This window comes from Geotrypetes seraphini, chromosome 4, assembly GCF_902459505.1.
Source record: "Geotrypetes seraphini chromosome 4, aGeoSer1.1, whole genome shotgun sequence".
Taxonomy (NCBI): Eukaryota; Metazoa; Chordata; class Amphibia; order Gymnophiona; family Dermophiidae; genus Geotrypetes; species Geotrypetes seraphini.
In genome coordinates this window covers 54,828,202-54,848,243 of record NC_047087.1, presented here as the reverse complement: position 1 = coordinate 54,848,243, position 20,042 = coordinate 54,828,202, and the positions used below count along the sequence as shown (strand labels likewise).

The 20,042-nt window shown below is 40.2% G+C and overlaps 1 protein-coding gene across 6 annotated transcripts in view; it reads right to left on the bottom strand.

Moving 5' to 3' along the window:
* Positions 1–20,042, bottom strand: part of CYLD (CYLD lysine 63 deubiquitinase) — a 137,449-nt gene that overhangs the window by 84,229 nt on the left and 33,178 nt on the right. For all 6 annotated transcript variants that reach the window (XM_033941993.1, XM_033941995.1, XM_033941996.1 and 3 more), the window contains one exon: positions 7,182–7,280. In XM_033941993.1, coding sequence (XP_033797884.1) covers positions 7,182–7,280 — 99 coding nt within the window. The remainder of the gene's footprint in view (positions 1–7,181; positions 7,281–20,042) is intronic.

Genomic DNA, 20,042 nt, shown 5'->3' with positions numbered 1-20,042 from the left:
GCTGCCTGCCGGACAGGCGGGTTTGGCTCCCGTCTGTCCGGCCAACTACCAAAGGTACGGGGAAGGGGGGTGGGGGGGTCGTGGGGGTCGCCAGGGGGATCGCGGGTCGGCTGGGGGGCGGTCGGAGGTTCTTGGGGGGGGACGGTCGTTGGGGGGGAGGGGGGTTTGCGTCGAGGGCAGGAGGGCCTGGGATCCCTCCTGCCCGTAATGTAGTGCGGGGTGGGGTTAGGGGGTCGCCGTGGCCAGGAGGGTTTGGGCTCCCTTCTGGCCCGATATTGTCGGGAAGTCGGCGGTCCTTCGGGGTGGGGGTGCGAGTGGTCCTGCCGGGGGGGGGGTGTATCGGACGTCGGGGAGGCGGCCGGGCAAGAGGGCTTGGGCTCCCTCTTGCTCCGATCGTGGATGCGGGTGCGGGTGGGAGCGCGTGCGAGCGGTCGTTCGGGGTGGGGGTGCGAGTGGTCCTGCCGGGGGGGGGGATGTATCGGACGTCGGGGAGTCGGCCGGGCAAGAGGGCTTGGGCTCCCTCTTGCTCCGATCGTGGATGCGGGTGCGGGTGGGAGCGCGTGCGAGTGGTCGTTCGGGGTGGGGGTGCGAGTGGTCCTGCTGGGAGGGTGAATCGGGCGTCGGGCGGGGTGGGAACTATGTTTTAAAACTTTTGTATACCGCGCTCACGCATATAACGCGCGAGGGGTATGCGCGGTAGGTAAAAACGCGTATAACGCGCGCATTATATGCGTGAAAATACGGTATTCTCTTATTTCCTAATAGGTTAAAAATGCATGGTTTTTAGCATACCATTAATGTAAAGCAATGGTCTTCATTGCAAGGTCCAGAAGCCAATGTCGGCCCTCCGAGACCTCTGGGGCAGCCAGTGCAGAATATTACACCCCAATTCCACCCCACTGGGATCTGGCACTTTTTGTTTCCAGCACTGCAGTCCTGTACTGTTCGGGCTGCAGGCAGCGTGAATTAAGTAAACACGCTGCCTTCAGCAGTCCAGGAAGCTTTCCCTCTGATACTGCTTCTTGTCCTTGTGCAAGCTTCTGGGGCCACCGAAGGCAGCGTGTTTACTTCATTCACACTGCTCACAGTACAAGAAGTGAAGGATTGCAGTGCCGGAAACAAAAAATGCTGGTTCTGATGGAGGTGGGGGTGGTAAGAACATGACAAACCTCTGTGGGAAGAAAGATGGGGAGAAAAGGGAAAGAAGATGACAGATCTCTGCAAGAAGAAAGATGGGTAGGAAAGAGGAAGAAGATGCCAGATCTCTGGGGAAGGAGAGAGAGCGGGGGACGAGGTTGGAGATGAGAGGAAGAAATGGAAAAAGCAGACAGATTGAGAAGGAAGTAGAAAAATGGAAGAAAGTTGAATGTTAAAAGTTAATGCGAAAGATGGATGGATGTAAGCAAAGGAAAGAAAAACAGCAAATAGATAAGAAGGTCCTGGAAGCAGTTAAGAGCACAGACAGAAGGCAGTACAGCCAGAGCTTGGGAAAAGATGATTAGAAAAATAAAATCACCAGACAACAAAGATAGGTAAAATGATTTTAAATTTCAATTCAGTGATTGAAATGTGTAAGTTTTGATAATTTACATCTGCTGTCTATATTTTGCACTGCTCAGGAAGAAATGCATTTCTCTCTATTTCTCTAGAGCTGTAGTGTATACAGAGTCTGGCATCATAGGTTTCAGCTGTGTATATTAGGACTTTTAATTTGTGGTCCTGTATAGGGTTCATCTATATTCTGCATAGTATAACTAAGGCCAGGTGTTCAGATAGGAATGAATGTTGAGAAGCACTATTGGCATTATGGCCCCAAGTAGGAAGGTATTTGTCAGCTCGCCTTCAACCTTTTTGATCTTCGCTTAAACATTAGTGAAAGCTACTGATGTGCAGGGTTTATTACAAGTATTGGCTCTGAGAGAGAGTAGCTATCTCAACTTACACTATTGGAAGTTTTGCACTTTTTCAGAATAAAGGAGATGGGATTCTGCAATGCTGAAGATTTTTGCATGTGAATAGAAAGAAGAGAGACACATTTATGTTTGAGAAAACTGTATCCTTTTTTTTTTTTTTTTTACAATGTTTTATAATCTTTCTTTTAAATTGCTTGGAGCTTTATAATTGAGCAAGTTTAAGTAAATAACATAAATTAGCGATAAAAAGTGAAAAAGTAGTGTGTGGAAACCACAGAGAATTAGAGGAACCAACTGAGTCAGATATGGGGGAAAGCTACTGCTTGCTCTGGGATCAGCAGCATGGAACGTTGCTACTATTTGGGTTTCTGCCAGGTTCCTGTGACCTGGACTGGCCACTGCTCGAAAAAGGATACTGGGCTAGATGGACCATTGGTCTGACTTAGTATGGCTATTCTTATGTCCTTAGGACTCAAAGAATGGGAGAAAAGAGGATGTTGCAGGGAGGCAGAGAGACCAGCCAGTTCAAACAATCTGCCAGAACTTAATGAGCAGGGGATTTTTTTTAAAAACGGAAGAAAGTGCTTGAGATGGGGCAAAATGGGAGGGCTAGCAAATGTTTTGTAAGTGTCAGCTAGTTTTACTAATTCCCTAACATAAGGCTTGTATTACAAGTGACAGCTCATTATTACAATGTTTACACAAGAGTTTTAAATAGAATTTGTCATGTAGTTGTTTGGGTCATATATTTGGAACATGTCTTCACTGACTCATCAATTTAAATTTAACTGAATGGCAGTGGCAGTTTTAGGTGGTGGCCTGGGGTATATTCAAACTGAGTGCTTGATTTTTTCATCCGGCTTTACTTTCAGGAGTTTCTTACATAGTTCAATAAGGGCAGAGGAACCCATGATCAAATCATAAACTTGAGATGGATCATAGAAAAGGCGAGAGAGTACCAGAAGAAGCTCTACCTGTGCTTCATTATTATATCCAGGCTTTTGACTGTGTTGAGCACGACAAGCTTTGGAAAGCACTTAGTGAGGTAAGAGTGCCAGCGCGCCTGATCAGGTTAATCACATTGCTCTACTACGATCAAGAAGCTACAGTGCGAACCAGGTATGGAGATACAAAATGGTTTAAGATCAAAAAGGGTACAAGACAAGAATGCATACTCTCTCCTTTTCTTTTCAACCTCTATGCAGAAGTAATCATGAGAAAGCTGAACTTAGATGATTCAAGAGTTGGGGTGAAAATAGGCAGAAGAACCATCAGCAATCTGATACACGCAGATGATACTACCCTGATGGCAGAGACTAAGAAGGACATTGAGAAGCTGATCCTGAAGCTCAAAGAAGAAAGCGAGAAGATGGGACTTTACCTGAACATCAAGAAGACCAAAATCATGACTACCACCAACAAGAAAGTTCACATAAAGATCAACAATGAAGAAATAGAAGTGGTTGACAGTTTCATTTTCCTTGGGTCCCTCATTAATAACCGTGGCAGAACGACAGCAGAGATCAAGCGTCGATTAGCACTGGGACGTACAGCCTTGGTAAGCATGGACCAAATATGGAAGTCAAAGGATGTCTCAATCACCATCAAAGAAAGACTGATCACTGCCACTGTGTTGTGTTCCCAATCACGACATATGGCTGCAAGACATAGGCACTCACGAAAGCAGATAGAAGAAAAATTGATGCCTTCGAGTTGTGGTGCTGGAAAAGACTCTTACGAATCCCATGGACAGCTAGGATCACCAACAAAGATGTACTTGATCATATAAACCCAGAGTTGTCCCTGAAAGGCAAGATTACCAGACAGAAACTGACCTATTTTGGACATGTGATGAGGGTGAATTCACTAGAAAAGGAGTTGCTAGTCAGAATGGTCAGTGGTAAAAGGAAGCAGGGGAGATAAAAGGCCCATTGGCTGGATACCATCAAGAATGACACGGGAATGAAAATCAAGTAATTGAAAGAAGCCACGGAAAACAGGGAAGCATGGTGAGGACTGGCCTACAGAGTATCTAAGGGTCAGACATGACTGAATGACTAGTAGTAGTAGTATATGCTTCAATGGCAAAAGATTTAATTTCTTTTTAATGTATACATCGAGCACCACGTTCCAAAACAACTTTTTAATTTTCTGATGCACAGTACTTAAGGGAAAATACCTAGAATACCTGATTACTATTCAATATACTGTAAACCACTTTGATATCCACGGAGGAAAGGTGGTAATATCAAATAAAAAATAACTATTAAGGCACTTAAAGGCTGAAAATTGTAATATAATTTGCCATTTAATCAAGTAATTAATTGAAGTAGATCTTGGGTAGAAAATTATTACATGATATATGAGCCCTACAGTCCATATTTCATGCCACGTGTATAAATCCACAATAATGTTCATGGGTTAGTATCCACTTTTATTAAAATGTTGCAAATACATGGTTCATCTATATCCAACAGCTAAAGTTTAGAAAAAAACATTTTGAAAAAAATTGCTACACTTTAAGTGAAAATGTACCAAAAAAAAGGGAGGCTTTAAACATAGTAGTGTCTCCTATTTAAAGGTCCCTTATGGTCTGATTTGGAAGCTGCCCAGCTCCATCCAAGGTGGCCTTCATATATACCCTCAGGAGCCCCATAATTTGCACTCCCAGTACAAATGCAGGGCTAAAATCTAAGATGCTGCCTTTTGAAGCCCCATCTTCTACATCACACATGTCAAACACAAGGCCTGCCTGGCCGTTTTATGTGGCCCATGGTGCTGTGACGCATCTAAACGCCTGACCATGCAGCTCCAGTCCCAGCGGCATTCCAAGCGCCTGAATGTGCTACCCCAGTCCCAGCAGCACTCCAAGCGCTTCACCGTGCTGCCTCAGTACCCATTGGTAGGCAGAAGGACCCAGTCCTAGTTTAAAAGCTAGGGCTCTCCATACAAGTGCCTGACTATGCTTGTTGTTATTTTCAGAACATAATTAATGCACGAGGATGGCGTGTGATATGGTGTCTCAGGGTGAGGAAGGATCTATACTTCTACTAAGACTAACCCTCTCTTTTACAAAGGTGCGCTATGCTTTTTAGCGCATGGTAAATATCACACGCTAACGTGTGCATGTTATCCTATGGACGCATTAGTGGTTAGCGCACGTGTTGATTCAGCGCTAAAACGCTTAGCGCGCCTTTGTAAAAGAGGACCTAAGTATCTTAATAAAAAATTTGGCTCACGACTTAGTCTGTGTTTTAGATTTCGGCCCCATATATGATTGAGTATGACACCCCTGTTCTACATCAATAATTCTGAGGGCAAGACCCACCTTCTTTCCCCTGACCTTAACTCACTCATAGGGTCTGACAGAAAGTGGAAGGCTGCCGGGTCCACTTAAATGGCAGTGACCCCTAAGTAAAGGACTTCTAATTGTTTTGGTGCAGCTCTGAAAAAGTAACTACACCTCCAAAAGATTTTTTTTGTGTGTGAACATGAGTCCACAAAGACTTTTTTGTGTGTACTTGTTTATGATTTTTTTGCATTAAACTAGCTGTTTTGCATGATTTTGCATTACAGCAGCTCATTAATGGGCATGGTGAAATAGCCTAATAGAGCGGTGTCTGAGAACCAGAGAAAAATCTCTGTGATTTTAAATGATCTAACTCTCCACTGGCTTTTGTGTACAGAAACATATCTAATCTATCTCAATGCTATCCACTTTGAATTATTTATAAGGGCATGAGTTACATCCAAATTAATGGCAAAGTTTGCTTATATGAAACAAACATCACATGAACATTTACTACTGTGAAGTGAATGCTCAAGTGTACACTTCATGTGAAAAACAAGAATTTTGCACTATTTTTCACAGGCAGCACACTTTTTTTTAGTTTGAGGCTCCTCATATTCTCTGAAAAGTTAACTTGAAGGTAAAGACATTTTTTTTTTTAATTGCCAGTTGATTAGATGTGAATTGAGCATCTCAGTGCCAGTCATTTAACGTAGCAACAGTAGTTTTTACATTGTTATCAAATTAAACTTTAGCAAAGGAGAGGTGCCAGGTCTGTACAGTAGTTGCTGGTATTTTATCAATCTATTTATTTTAAAAATTTATATACCGTTTAAAACCTAAACGGTTTACATGATATCACATACATAAGTTTAACAAACAAAATAAAAACACAAACATAGGTAAACAAATTCTCAAAGTATCAGCAGCAAGAAAATCGATACCAGAAAAGGCCTACACGAGCAATTACATACAAAATCTCAAAATATCAGCAGTCAAGAGGAATCAATGTCTAGATGGAAGCAGATGAAGATGTATGAATCTAGTTTAACTAGATACTAATGATCATGAATTTAGTTAAACCAGATTTATTTATTTAAAATTTTTTTATACTATTTAAAACTATACGTTTAACATAATTTACATACATAATTTTAAAACAAAAACATGCGTCTTCATCTCCTTCCATCTGGGATATGAAAATCAGGTAAAGTGTATGTAAAATAAAGATTTTTTTTATGTCAGACATTCTGTTCTTTAAAATGAAAGGAAGTGAAGAATTTTACCATAGTAGGCTTAAAATTAGCTTTAACTAGGAGCAGCTTATAAAATTACCCCTTAAAGAGGGAATTTTATAAAGTAATTTTTATGGCCTGTTGTAAAATTCACGTGTTAACATGATGGGACATATGTTCCCGGTAGGCATGTACAGGGGCAGAGTATGAGTCAAGAGCAGGCTTAATTCACAAGTACCTCTGTAGATTATAAAATGTGTAATTTGCATATACAGGCAGTCCCCAAGTTACAGACGCCCGATTTAAGTACAACTCATACTTACGAACATGGTTGCAGCTTCATTTGATTTCACAGAGCATTATTTTCAGTGGCATAGACTCCTACAGTTCTCCTGCAGCAGATTCCGGAATGATGCATGGCCACATTAAGAACAGTGTGTGGTTGTGCATGCTGTAACTTAAGAGGGAACACTGGTAGGGACAGTTGGCCCTTTTGTCAGCAAGCAGCAAGAATCTTAAAATCTACAAGGTCTGAGTTACATTCAAATCTGACAAGAACAGCTTTATAAATGTAACTCATTCTTAACCCGGGGACTGCCTGTATACTTAATATAGACACAGACATTTACACCAGCTCTCAAAAAGATGTAATTGCTTCCACCTATGAGCATAGATCATACAAAAACTGCATAATGCCATTGTACATCTTTTAATAGTGTTATAACTATTAGCAATAACCAGTACCTGTAGCTTTTGGTTTACTATGATTGGATAAACCTTTGTCACTGCCACCTCTTGAGGCAAAGGCAAGCTTCAGGGGTCTCCGCTCTTGTGACACAGCCTCTGGAATATTTGATTTAAAAAAAAAAAAAAAAAAGGTGCAACAGTTTTGTAAGGAATAGAAATGAAAATCAGTCCAGCCCCTTCCTCTTTTCCACCCATTCTAGCTCTGTAAAGAAAGAGAATCAATACTGGCTACAAAGTTAATTCCAAAATATAAATCAGAAAATCCTCCAATAATTAAATGAGAGTACAAGTGATAAATAAAATGTTTAGGAAGAAATATATAAATGAAGGGAAGGAAAAGAAAACCAAAATGTCTACCTGTTGAACTTTTAGAGGGCCTTGCATGCAAAGCAAAGTTGCTCACCTGTAGCAAGTGCTGCCCAAGACCAGCAGGATGAATATTTTTACCAATGGAAGACGTTACTGGCAGATCCCAGTGCAAAGACATTCCCCAGAGTTCTTTTCTAGAAGCATCTCATCGCCCATGCATGCTTCTTCCTGGCCATTATCTTGCAAGACCAGATCAGTCTAGTACAATAGCTCATAGAATGCAATGCCAAAGGAGAGGTAGGCGGTATAGTAAGACTAATTCATCCTGCTATCCTCAAAGAACACATGTTACAAGTAAGTAAGTGTCTTCTTCAAGGACAAGCTGGATAAAGAATGTTCTAGAATGATTTAGATCACCATAAATCAATAATTCTAATCTCACTTGATTTATCGGCAGCATTCGATACTATAGATCATCATTTACTAATTAATAGACTCTCTTCAATCGGCATTTCAGGACAAGTTCTTAATTGGCTTAAATCATATTTTCAAGATCGCTTAGCAAAAGTAGTGTTTAATAATTCAACATCTAATAATTTTACCAATTCATTTGGAATTCCACAAGGCTCGATTCTTTCACCACTTTTATTTAATATCTTTTTAGCCCCTCTACTGACACTTAGTCAATCTATTGGATTTTCAACATTTGCATATGCAGATGACATACAACTGCTTCATCCTTTAAATCCATTAGATTCAAACGAAATAACAATCATAAATAACAAGTTAATGCAAATAAGTCAGTGGCTTAAAGATAATATGTTAATGTTAAATCCAACAAAATCTTCAGTGATATTTTTCCCTTGGAAAAAGGATTTAAAAGAACAATTTTCATCTCAGATACTATTAAATAATATCCCCCTTCAACATGTAGATAAAACAAAAATATTGGGAGTAACCTTGGACCAAGAACTAAATTATCATAATCAAATCAGTACAGTTGTCAAAAACTGTTTTAATAAACTGCGACTTATTAGATCAATTGCAAAAGTTCTCAAACCAGAAGCACTTAATATTCTCATCCACTCTCTGATCATTTCTAGGCTAGATTATTGTAACTCCTTATACTGTGGAATAACTCAAAGAAATAAGAAGACTACAAATAATACAAAATACAGCCATTAAAATTATAACAAACTCAAAGAAATATGACCATGTTACTCCGCTTTTACAGGATGCACACTGGTTACCAATTATACATAGAATTACATTTAAAATTGCATTACTAACATTTAAAATCCAACAAGTACACGCGCCATTATTTCTAGATAGACTATTAATCCCTTATTCTTCGTTAAGGACGCTAAGATCAACACAACAAAATTTACTAACTATTCCTTCATTAAAAATAATTGGGACAAGAAGAACAACTATATTTTCAGTGCAAGCACCTCAACTGTGGAATAATCTACCTATTTATTTACGTAACGAAACATCACTAGACAAATTTAAACATGGTTTGAAAAGCATTCTTTATAGAGATACATTCAATACATAAATAGATAATGATAATAAACACAATATTTATCCTTTAGGAATCAAATATGCAGAACATCAACATAGAAATTATAACAGTTCTTTTAATCTTACATTTCTTTCTTTTCGATCAAAACATCTTTTTTTTTTTTTTCCTTTCTTTCTCTCTTTCTTTCCTTCATTACTTTTCTCACCTACCCTACCCTTATGTATAAACCTTAATTGTTAAATTTTTTTTTTTTTTTTTTTAATTGTAATTCCATTTTTTTTACCCACTTATTTCAGTTTGTATTAATAATACATAATGATTAGTCTGCATAATTTTGTCTTATTTGTATTTGTCACCCTAGTTTTTTTTATTGTACATTTCAATTATGTAATACGCATTGAAATATTTGATATTGCGTAAAATCAAAATTTAATAAACTTGAAACTTGAAACTTACCAGAATCCCTAGCTACCAGGCTGTCTGAAATAAAAAGGGGAAAGAAAAGGAGGCCTGCAATTGACAAAGAACATTGACAAAATGAGAACTGCAATTGGCAGTATTTTGGGGTTATCTGGTTTTTTGTTTTGTTTTCAAATTTCTCTTCATTTATTTTGGGGGGAACAGCCTGAAATGGAAATAAACACACCTAAGGATTTGGAGTTGGATTCTAGAACTCAAATAAATTCTGAAAGACTATCTGACCAAACTGACTATCACGCTGGGAATTTTGTTCTGGAAAGTAGTGCAATGTGAATGTGAAGGCTGAAGAGTATACTGCAGCGCTAAAAATCTATGGAGGCCAGTCTCAGGTGGCAACTGATAAAGCCATCGTTGCAATGATGTGAACCATGACATGACCCTCTAGAGTCAGTTCAGCCTTGGCATAAGTAAAGAAGGTGCAATCTGAGAGCCAACTGGAAAGTATGTTTATTGATAGCAGCCCTCCCATCCTACTGGGGTCAAAAGAAACAAAAAAGCTCCAAGGGCTTTAATCCTCTCCAGGTAGAAGGACAAAGTCAACTTGCAGTTCAGAGTGTGCAATGTGCTTTAGGGAAAAATGATGGCAGAATAATTTACTGATTAAGATGGCATTCTGACACTACCTTAGGAAAGAAATTAGGATGTGTGCACAGTACAACTCTGTTGTAATGAAACTTGTTGTAAGGTATATCAGTTACTAGGACCTGGAGTTCACTGACCACCACCAAAAAGATGATCTTTCATTTATGTAATTCAGGTCATGTATCAAGTGACTCAAAAAGGAGCTATCATCAGCTGGATAAGGACATTAAGATCCCATGACCCGGGGGTGGGGGGTTTGGGGGCTGATAGGAGTTTTTATTAATGGCAAGCCCTTCATGAAATAAACAACTAAAGGCTGAGCAGAGAAGGACTTATCTTTTTTACAAAAATGACAAGCTCCAATTGCACTAGGGAGAATTGGTCTTGAGACCTGACTCGGACAAGTGTAGAAGGATTTCAAGCAGGTTTTGTGCAGGATGGAAAAAAGGATCACAGGCCCTCCCCTTACACCAGACAGCGAACCTTCTCCACTTGAAACCATAGGACCTCTTAGAGGAATCTCTCCTAGAAGCAAGAAAGATCCATCTGAGGGTCATCAAGGAACTGAAAGGGACCATAGCTGAACTGCTTCAACTAATAGCCAATCTGTCAATCAAATCGGGAAAAATTCTGGAAGACTGGAAGGTGGCAAATGGTACGCTGATCTTCAAGAAAGGTTCGAGGGGAAATTGGATCCGGGAAAGATTGTAGAGTCGCTGATAAAGGACCGCATCATTGATCACCTTGATGGACACAGTCAGCACAGTCAGAACCAGTCAGCACAGTTTTAGCAAAGGCAGATCGTGTTTGATGAACTTGCTGCACTTCTTTGAGGGAGTAAACAGACAGCTAGACAAGGGTGACCCGGTCGACATTGTATATCTGGATTTTCAGAAGGCGTTTAACAAGGTTCCGCATGAACGACTACTTCGGAAAATTGCGAGCCATGGAATCGAGGGTGAAATACTCACGTGGATTAAAAACTGGCTGAATCATAGGAAACAGAGAGTGGGGGTAAATGGACAATACTTGGACTGGAAAAGTGTCACCAGTGGGGTGCTCCAGGGATCGGTGCTTGGACCCGTGCTCTTCAACATCTTTATAAATGATCTAGACATTGGTACGACGAGTGAGGTGATTAAATTTGCAGACGATACAAAGTTATTCAGAGTAGCGAAGACACAGGGGGATTGCGAAGATCTACAATGTGACATAATCAGGCTCGAGGAATGGGCATCAACATGGCAGATGAGGTTCAACATGGAAAAGTGTAAAGTGATGCATGTAGGTAACAAAAATCTCATGCACGAATACAGGATGTCTGAGGAGGTACTTGGAGAGACCTCCCAGGAAAGAGACTTGGGAGTTATGATCGACAAGTCAAGCAGACTTAGGCATCGTTAAGCATTCTAGGGGTAGGTGTCAGTATATTAGGCCAGGTTTTACTCACTTAAATCTATCACGCATATTCTCCGCCTTTAACCATGGCTACTTTTCAGGTAGGCGTCATTAGATGTCGGAGGACTTGGACTGGATTGGACTTAGGTGTTGCTAGGCGCTGCTCTGAGTTCTGCACAGAACTCATATTTGTTTTTGTTTTTTCAATTAACTTCAATGGTGTGCTCAATTACCACATCATTTAAACTAATTTAAGACATTTAGGGTTGCAGGTGGATTTTAGTTAGGTATCACTAGGCATCCTCAATGTAGGCGCCATTTATAGAATCTAGCCCTTTGTGAACACTTGAATACTGATGCAAAACAAAAAGGCAGTAAATAAGATATAGATATCTCCTGTGACTGGGATGTATGTACCCTTTAAGTCCAGAAAGTATAATGGGGAGTAGGGTACCCAGGGAACCCATCCTGAAATTTTGCTTTGCCAGATATTTGCTCAGGGCCCTTAGGGTCAAGGACGTAATGAAATCCCCCAGTTTTCTTGGTAACCAGAACAATACTTGAAATAAATTTCTGCCCCCTCTCTGCTGGTGGAATGGGTTTGACTGCATTGGCCTGTTAAGAGGGATGAAAGCTCCTTTGTAAGTAATTCCTGGTGTTGAGAGCTTAACTTTGATGTTCTTGGAGGACAATTTGGAGGGACAGATTTCAATTGTAGGGTGTAACCTGTTCGGACTATTTTGAGAACCTACTGGTCTAAGTGCCAATTTTCTTGGAAAAAATTCAGCATCCCTCCTACCAGAAGGTTGGCCAGAACACTTACTAGGATTGCAGCTATGCTCTCATGGAGCCATTCAAAAGCTTGTCTGTTGATTTGATTGGAGAGCTTGCAGGGACTTCTGGGTCCTTGTACTGCCTTGAGTGGGAATGAGACCCCGGGTTGTTTTTTAGCAGTCAAGAGAGGGATACTTGAGAGTAGTGGGTTCTTCACTGTCCTCCTTTATGTGGAGGCTGAGTCAAGAGTTGGTTGGCACAGCGATTTGAAGGTACCAGAACATTTTTTACAAAGCCCATAATCTCCTCTATCTCATCACCGAAAAGATTATCACCCCAGCACAGAATGTCTGCCAACTTCTGCCAAATCACAAATTCCAAATCTGAGGCATGTATCAAGGTAAGTCTGCACAACTCTATATTTATGGTAGAAGTCCTAGATGTTGTTTTGAAAGCATCCAAGGTTGTCCAGACCATGTGCTTCCTACACTTAAAAGAACATAAGAATAGTTTTACTGGGTCAGACTAATGGTCCATTTAGCCCAGTATCCCATCTTCACAGTGGCCAATCCAGGTCACAAGCATCTGGCCAAAACCCAAATAGTAGTAATATTCCATGCTATCGATCCAGGACAAGCAGTGGCTTCCCCCATGTCTTTCTCAATAACAGACTATGGACTTTTCCTCCAGGAAATTGTCCAAACTTCTCTTACGATCAGCTACATTATCCACTCTTATCACAACCTCTGGCAATGCATTCCAGAACTTAACTATTCCCTGAGTGAAAAAATATTTCCTCCTATTGGTTTTAAAAGTATTTCCTTGTAACTTCACCGAGTGTCCCCTAGTCTTTGTAATTTTTGATGGAGTGAAAAATTGATCCACTTGTACCTGTTCTACTCCACTCAAGATTTTGAGACTTCAATCATAACTCCCCTCAGCCATCTCTTTTCCAAGCTGAAGAGCCCTAACTTTTTTAGTCTTTCCTCATACGAGAGGAGTTCCATGCAATTTTTTTTTACAGTCCACATGAATTTTAATAATTTTGAACAGTTTAGTATCATCTGCAAATTTAATCACCTAACTCATCATTCCAATTTCCAGATCATTTAAAAATAAGTTAAATAGCATTGGCCCCAGAAAAGATCCCTCCACACTGCAATACATCATGTTTACATAGAAACATAGACACATAGAAATAGACGGTAGATAAGGGCCATGGCCCATCTAGTCTGCCCACCGCAATGACCCTCCCCCACCTAACTCAGTGAATAGATCCCACGTGTCTATCCCATTTGGCCTTAAAATCCTGCATGCAGCTGGCCTCAGTGACCTGAAGTGGAAGACATTTTCCAAAATTTTATTTTTTCTAATTATTTCCACTATTTTGCCCGGCACTGAAGTCAAGCTAACAAGTTTTCAAATTTCCGGATCTCCACCTCCAATCTCCAGGTACTACAGACAATTTTAGCGACAGGTTACAGATCACTAACAGAGGTCAGCAATTTCATGTTTGAGTTCTTCCAGTACCCTGGCCATTCGGTTTAGATGATTTATCACTCTTCCTGGTTCACAGAAATTTATTTCAGTTTCTCTGCATCATCACCCTTGAAAAATATTTCCAGTTCAGGTAGATCCCTTACATCTTTTTCCATAAAAACTGAAGCAAATAATTCTTAGTCTCTCCGCTTTGGCCTTATCCTCCCTGAGAGCCTCTTTTGTTCCTTGATCATCCAACAGGTTCGTCATAGGTTTTCTGCTTCTGATATACCTAAAAAAATTGTTACTATGAGTTTTGTCTCTTTAGCAAGTTTCTCTTCATATTCTTTTTTTAGCTTTCTTTATCAAAGCTTTGCATCTAACTTGTCAGTGTTTATGTCTCTTCTTTTCTTCATCTGGATCCTTTTTTAAGGATGTTTTTTGGCTCCAATAGCCTCTTCACTTCACTGTTTAGCCGTGCTGGCTCTCATTTCCTCTTCTTGTCACCTTTGTTGACACATGGAATACATCTGGTCTGAGCTTCCACAATGGTATTTTTAAATAACACAAATGCCTTGCCACTGATTATTTTAGCTTCTTTTTAACCATTTTCCTCTTTTGAAAATTTAAATGCTGCTAAAGTAGATTTTTTTAGCAATGTCACTCCAGATATCAGCTCAAATCTGATCACGTTATGATCACTGTTTCCCAGTGGATCCAACACAGTTACCTCCCGTACTATGCCCTGCATTCCACTAAGGACCAAATCTAAAATAGCTTCCCTTCTTGTCGTTTTCTGGACCAGTTGTTCCAAGAAGCAGTCATTTATGACGTCTAGGAATTTTACCTCCCTAGCACTCCCTGATGTAACATATATCCAGTGTTGGGGCAATTGAAATTATTCAAAACTTCACAGGAAAATTAATGAGTTTTAATATCAAGGATTCTTCAAAATCACTCATATGTAAATACTAAACAGCCATACTCCATATTCTCTTATATCAATATCTTCAAAGATGCAAACACATTCACACAAAAATAATAAGACAAAGAAAAAAAATGGAAGAAAGAGAGCTCAGATGTTCTTCATAGGTCAGAAAAATCCTATTCCTAACACTCTTCTTTTCATTAATTTCACTAATTAGAAGGTTTCACTGTACTGGTCCATAATTTACTGTTCATAAATCTACAGGTTCAATCTATAAATAAATGCAGATGGCTGACAGAACATAGTGCACAGTCCTCCAAAATTCAAAATCAGTACTTAGCTTACATTCCTGATTCTTCTTAGTTGCCGCATTTAGGACCTCCTACCATTGAAATTTGCTTTATTGGTACTTCTTACGTGTCACAGACTTCACTCTTATTATGGCTTACTCCTCCAATCTCAAACATACTAGTACACATTCCAAGATTTGACAGGGATTCCCTGTTTCGCCATTTGGTGCTTCAGGGATCTTCTGTATCAAAATAACAAATATGGCTTTTGCAAAACTTCTTTGAGAAGCAAAGGGCCTGGTGAGCCATGAAAAATAAAGAAAAAAATACATAAAATATCAAAAAGCTGATTTAAAAAAATATAATGAAGAGATTTCTGCTATAGGAAGAAAAAAAAGACACGCAAAGTGAGAAGAGACACCGACACAGTGTCCTCACTGTTCTGTGGAAAAACAAAGACTGACCTGGCCCCACTCAATGACAGCAGGAAAATATGTAGATGTGCAATGAGGCACTTCCAACACTTTGAGAAAAGAACACTGGGAAGCATCTCCAAAGCCGAGATGCCATCAGTAACATCTCCCATCAGTATGAAAAAAATTAATCCTGCTCATCCTTGGAGATAATAGTTCTTTATGCACTGAAAGGCATTTTGAGAAAATTGTCCAACTATGTGTAGATAAGAATTATTCACAAACTATAGCTATGCAAATACTTTCTAGCCATATTTTATTTGTTCCCAGCAAGTGGGGTCTGGGTGGAGACTAAAATAAACATGTACTTTTCTATTTTCAAAAGTACATGCATTTTTTTTCAATTAAAAAAAAGGTATTCACAGCACAAGAAGTGGCAATCACATGCAGATACTTTTCTTACCAATTTTCAAGGCATAGAAACATAGAAATAGACGGCAGATAAGGGCCCACGGCCCATCTAGTCTGCCCACCTTAATGTCCCTCCCCTACCTTTGCCCTGTGAATAGATCCCATGTGCCGATCCCATTTGGCCTTAAAATCAGGCACGCTGCTGGCCTCAATCACCTGTAGTGGAAGACTATTCCAGCGATCAACCACTCTTTCAGTGAAAAAGAATTTCCTGGTGTCACCTCGTAGTTTCCCGCCCCTGATTTTCAACGGATGCCCTCTTGTTGTCGTGGGACCCTTGAAAAAGAAGATATCTTCCTCCGCCTCGATGCGGCCCGTAAGATACTTGAACGTCTCGATCATGTCCCCCCTCTCTCTGCAAGATAGCATCTGAATTTTATGCTGAAAATGTACATGAAGTCCATAGGTAAAAAGTATCTGGACTTTGCACATATGTGAACATGAGAAAAAAGTAGGTAAGCATATAGAAAACCTGGCTCTAAACTGTTTTGAATAACACACCAAAAAAGTTAACATATTTTGTAGAAGTATTCATCTAATTCAGTAAGCCATCAACCCAAGCCAGAAAAATAAGAACATAAGAATCGCCGCTGCTGGGTCAGACCAGTGGTCCATCGTGCCCAGCAGTCCGCAAACGAGGCAGCCCTTGGTTTAAAGACCAGTGCCTTAACTGAGCCTAGCTTTACCTACGTACTTTCTGGTTCAGCAGGAACTTGTCTAACTTTATCTTGAATCCTTGGAGCATATTTTCTCCTATGACAGCCTCCGAAAGAGCATTCCAGTTTTCCACCACTCTCTGAGTGAAGAACTTTTTTACATTTGTACGGAATTTATTCCCTTTTAACTTTAGAGTGTGCCCTCTCGTTCTTCCTACCTTAGAGAGGGTGAACAACCTGTCTCTATCAACTAAGTCTATTGCCTTCATTATCTTGAATGTTTCGATCATGTCCCCTTTTCAGTCTCCGCTTTTCAAGGGAGAAGAGGCCCAGTTTCTCTAATCTCTCACTGTAGGTCCTCCAGCCTTTTAACCATTTTAGTCGCTCTTCACTGGACCCTTTCAAGTAATACCGTGTCCTTCTTCATGTACGGCAACCAGTGCTGGACGCAGTATTCCAGATGGGGCGTACCATGGCCCGGTAGAGTCGACCAATGAGACCATGGAGCCCTTCAAGCTACAGTGCAGCTGCTTTTAAGCGTTTCCATGCATTAGACTGCACATTACTGAATTTTTCTCTGGAGACATAGCACGGTTGTGGAAGTGTTAGCCAACTAGCACATTATACTTCTCGTACTAAGGGGGGAATTTATCAAGGGGCACCAACCAATTTAGCACTAAATGCAAAGACATCCATTATATTCCCATGGGTGTCTTAACATTTAGCATGTGCTAATCATTAGCAAGCACTAAATCATTTAGCGTCCCTTGATGAATTCCTCCCTAATTGCTTCTATGTTAACTGGGAGCAGGCAACTTGAGTTCATCTAAATGTTAACGCATGACCTGAAATAAAAAATAGTGGTAATGCTCCTTCTTGATGCAGCATTAGTCTTTCCAGTCTTACTCAATGTCAGACATAAAAATAAACTTTTAAAAAATGTATAACAGAAGATGAGCTATTCCCTTACAAAGCTACTTTACCTTTTTTTTTTTTTAAGAAGCCAACAGCACATTCAAAAATACTGAGATATTTGAGGGAAGGGGTCACTGCATTCCAAACACTGCTGGTCAGAGAGAAGTTCAAATGAGAAGCACTCTGCTTGGCTGCCAGGTTGAGATTCCTGCATAATTCATTCAAGGAATCCACAATCTATTGTTTGTGACATTAGAGTCACATGTTTGCCAGCTCTGTGACATCACTCAAGGTAATCTGATGGAAAGCAACAGGCTAGTAAGGTGTGCCAGTGTTTGAACACTGCTACTGAGAGTATTTTGAGGTGTATCAATTTAAACAGAGGTAGACAAACCGTGAAAAGAAACAAAAAATGACACCAAAATAGGAATTTAACCACAATCATTATACTAAGATCTCACCAATGACCGGCACTCCTGTTGAAAGGCACTCCTATCCTCCACTACCCACTCCCCCCTGTCACAGACCAATATTGCACTTACAGTCCTGATGCTCCAGAAGCAGACGCTCTTTGCTAGGCTAGGCTGGGCTCTTGAGTGTCTACGCATTCTCAAGGCCTGCTGGCTCCCGCTCTCTCTGGGATTCTCAAAGGGAGTCCAGCAAGCCTTGATTATGCGCAGACGCTCAAGGCCCTTCACCAGCCCAGTACAGAACATCGGCGTCGGTTTCTGGAGAATCTGGTTGTAAGAGCAATGTCAGACTGGGGCAGGGTAGAGCGGATAGTGGAGGATAGGAGTACTTAAGACAGTGGCTTCCTCTGTACTTTTCTTTTGCCGCGGTCCACCCTCATCTGAAGCAACTTCCTGATTCCTCTTGGGTGGATCACAGCAAAGGAACAGGGGAGGCCGTGGGAAGCAAGAGGAAGGAGATGGTGGCACATGGATGGCGTGAAGGGGAAGAGAGAGAAGAGATGGTGCACATGGACAAAGGGAAGGGGAAGAGTTGAAAAGATAAATTTGAGATGGAGGAAAAAAAATGGAAGAAAACTGAATATGATAATCAGTACTGTTTAGTGCAAAAAGTGAAGGAGAAGAAAGAAACAGCAAATGTATAAGAAGGCCTTAGAAACAGAGTTAGGAGCACAGAAGGAACTAGATGATCAGAAAATAAAATCGCCAGATAACAAAGGTAGGAAAATGTTTTTTTACTTTCAATTTAGTAATTGAAATATGTCAACTTTGAATATTTACATCTGTTGTTTTTATATTTTGGACTGTTCAGGAAGAAATGCATTTCTTTCTATTTCTCTTGTGGTGTACTATGTGTAGAGTCTGGCATATTAGGGTTTCGTTTGTGTACAATAGTACTTTTAGTTTGTGGGTTTGTATCTGAAAAGGGGTTGTTTTTTTTCTGTTTTCTGCATGTGTGACTGAGGCCAGGTGTTCTGATGGGGATGACAAATGGCACTCACATACCCAAATTTCTAACCTCGGTTTATTTTCGAGTCAACCTTTTTTCCTCCTATTTTTGTGGAAAAAGATTACCTGTTTATATTCAAGTATATTCGGTATACTTATCTTGTGCAACGTTTAGAGAGTATTTATAGAGAAATATTCAATGAAAACGATTTACTACATTCTGTTTTTCTCCCTACCCAGGCAATCCACAACTAACTTGCATAGCACTATTAGATATACCCAACGCTATACAGATACATGAGAGAATCCATGCCTCAGGAAATTTATTTCTTTTTAACGCTATCATCAACAGTTATAATCAACAGGGCTAGTCATAATTGAAAATCTGAAAACAGTCTTCCACTTCCTGGATTTGCAGAACTTTCTGTTGCTTATTGTCATGTAAGCCAGAGGAGTTCATGTACAAGAATGATGCACCACGTGCCTTAATTTACATACCTAGTTTTCTTTTGCTAGACTTGCAAGCCCAATTCCCCTCCTATTGCACTCCCAATTCCCCAGCCACTGCAGAGACAATGCTTCAATGAAGGGCATGGCATGTGTGTGTGCTCTCAAGTTACATGGTAGATGTCATTACTGTGATAGTTGGCTGACACTGCCTTCTTCCTATCCCTCTTCTTCGACTGGGGTGTGGGTGGCAGAGGCTGTGAATATTGCATTAACACTCCCTTTGATCCTGTCTGCCCATGGAGCAGGAGCCAATTTCAGGAACTATGCACAGAGTTCTCAGTAGTCCATTTGGCTGGCTCTCTTTGTAGAATTTTTTGAAATAAAGCTCGTAAGTACCTAACGATTTATAAAGAAGCAGTCCTGCTGTACATAGACTAAATACAAAGGCTCAATCTTTAGGAGGTTGATTGATTACTGTCCCTGAAAAGCTCCATTTCATCCATGCCTTACATTTTTCTTTATTGTTGGAAAAAAAAGGGCAGTTAGAAACAACAAGGCACATTTTAGTATCTAAACTGTGGGGTTATAGCTTGTATTAAAATAGGTTTATTACTTTATTTTAAAAAATGCATTTTGATTTGAAGTAGGCAGTAATTGGTGCCTTCATTTTCAGTCCCAGGAGGGAAGTTAAGATATGAAAGAGAATGGAAAGCAAATTACTCCCTCGCCCATAGAGAAGGTTTCTTCAAAAAACAATGAAATCTGAACAT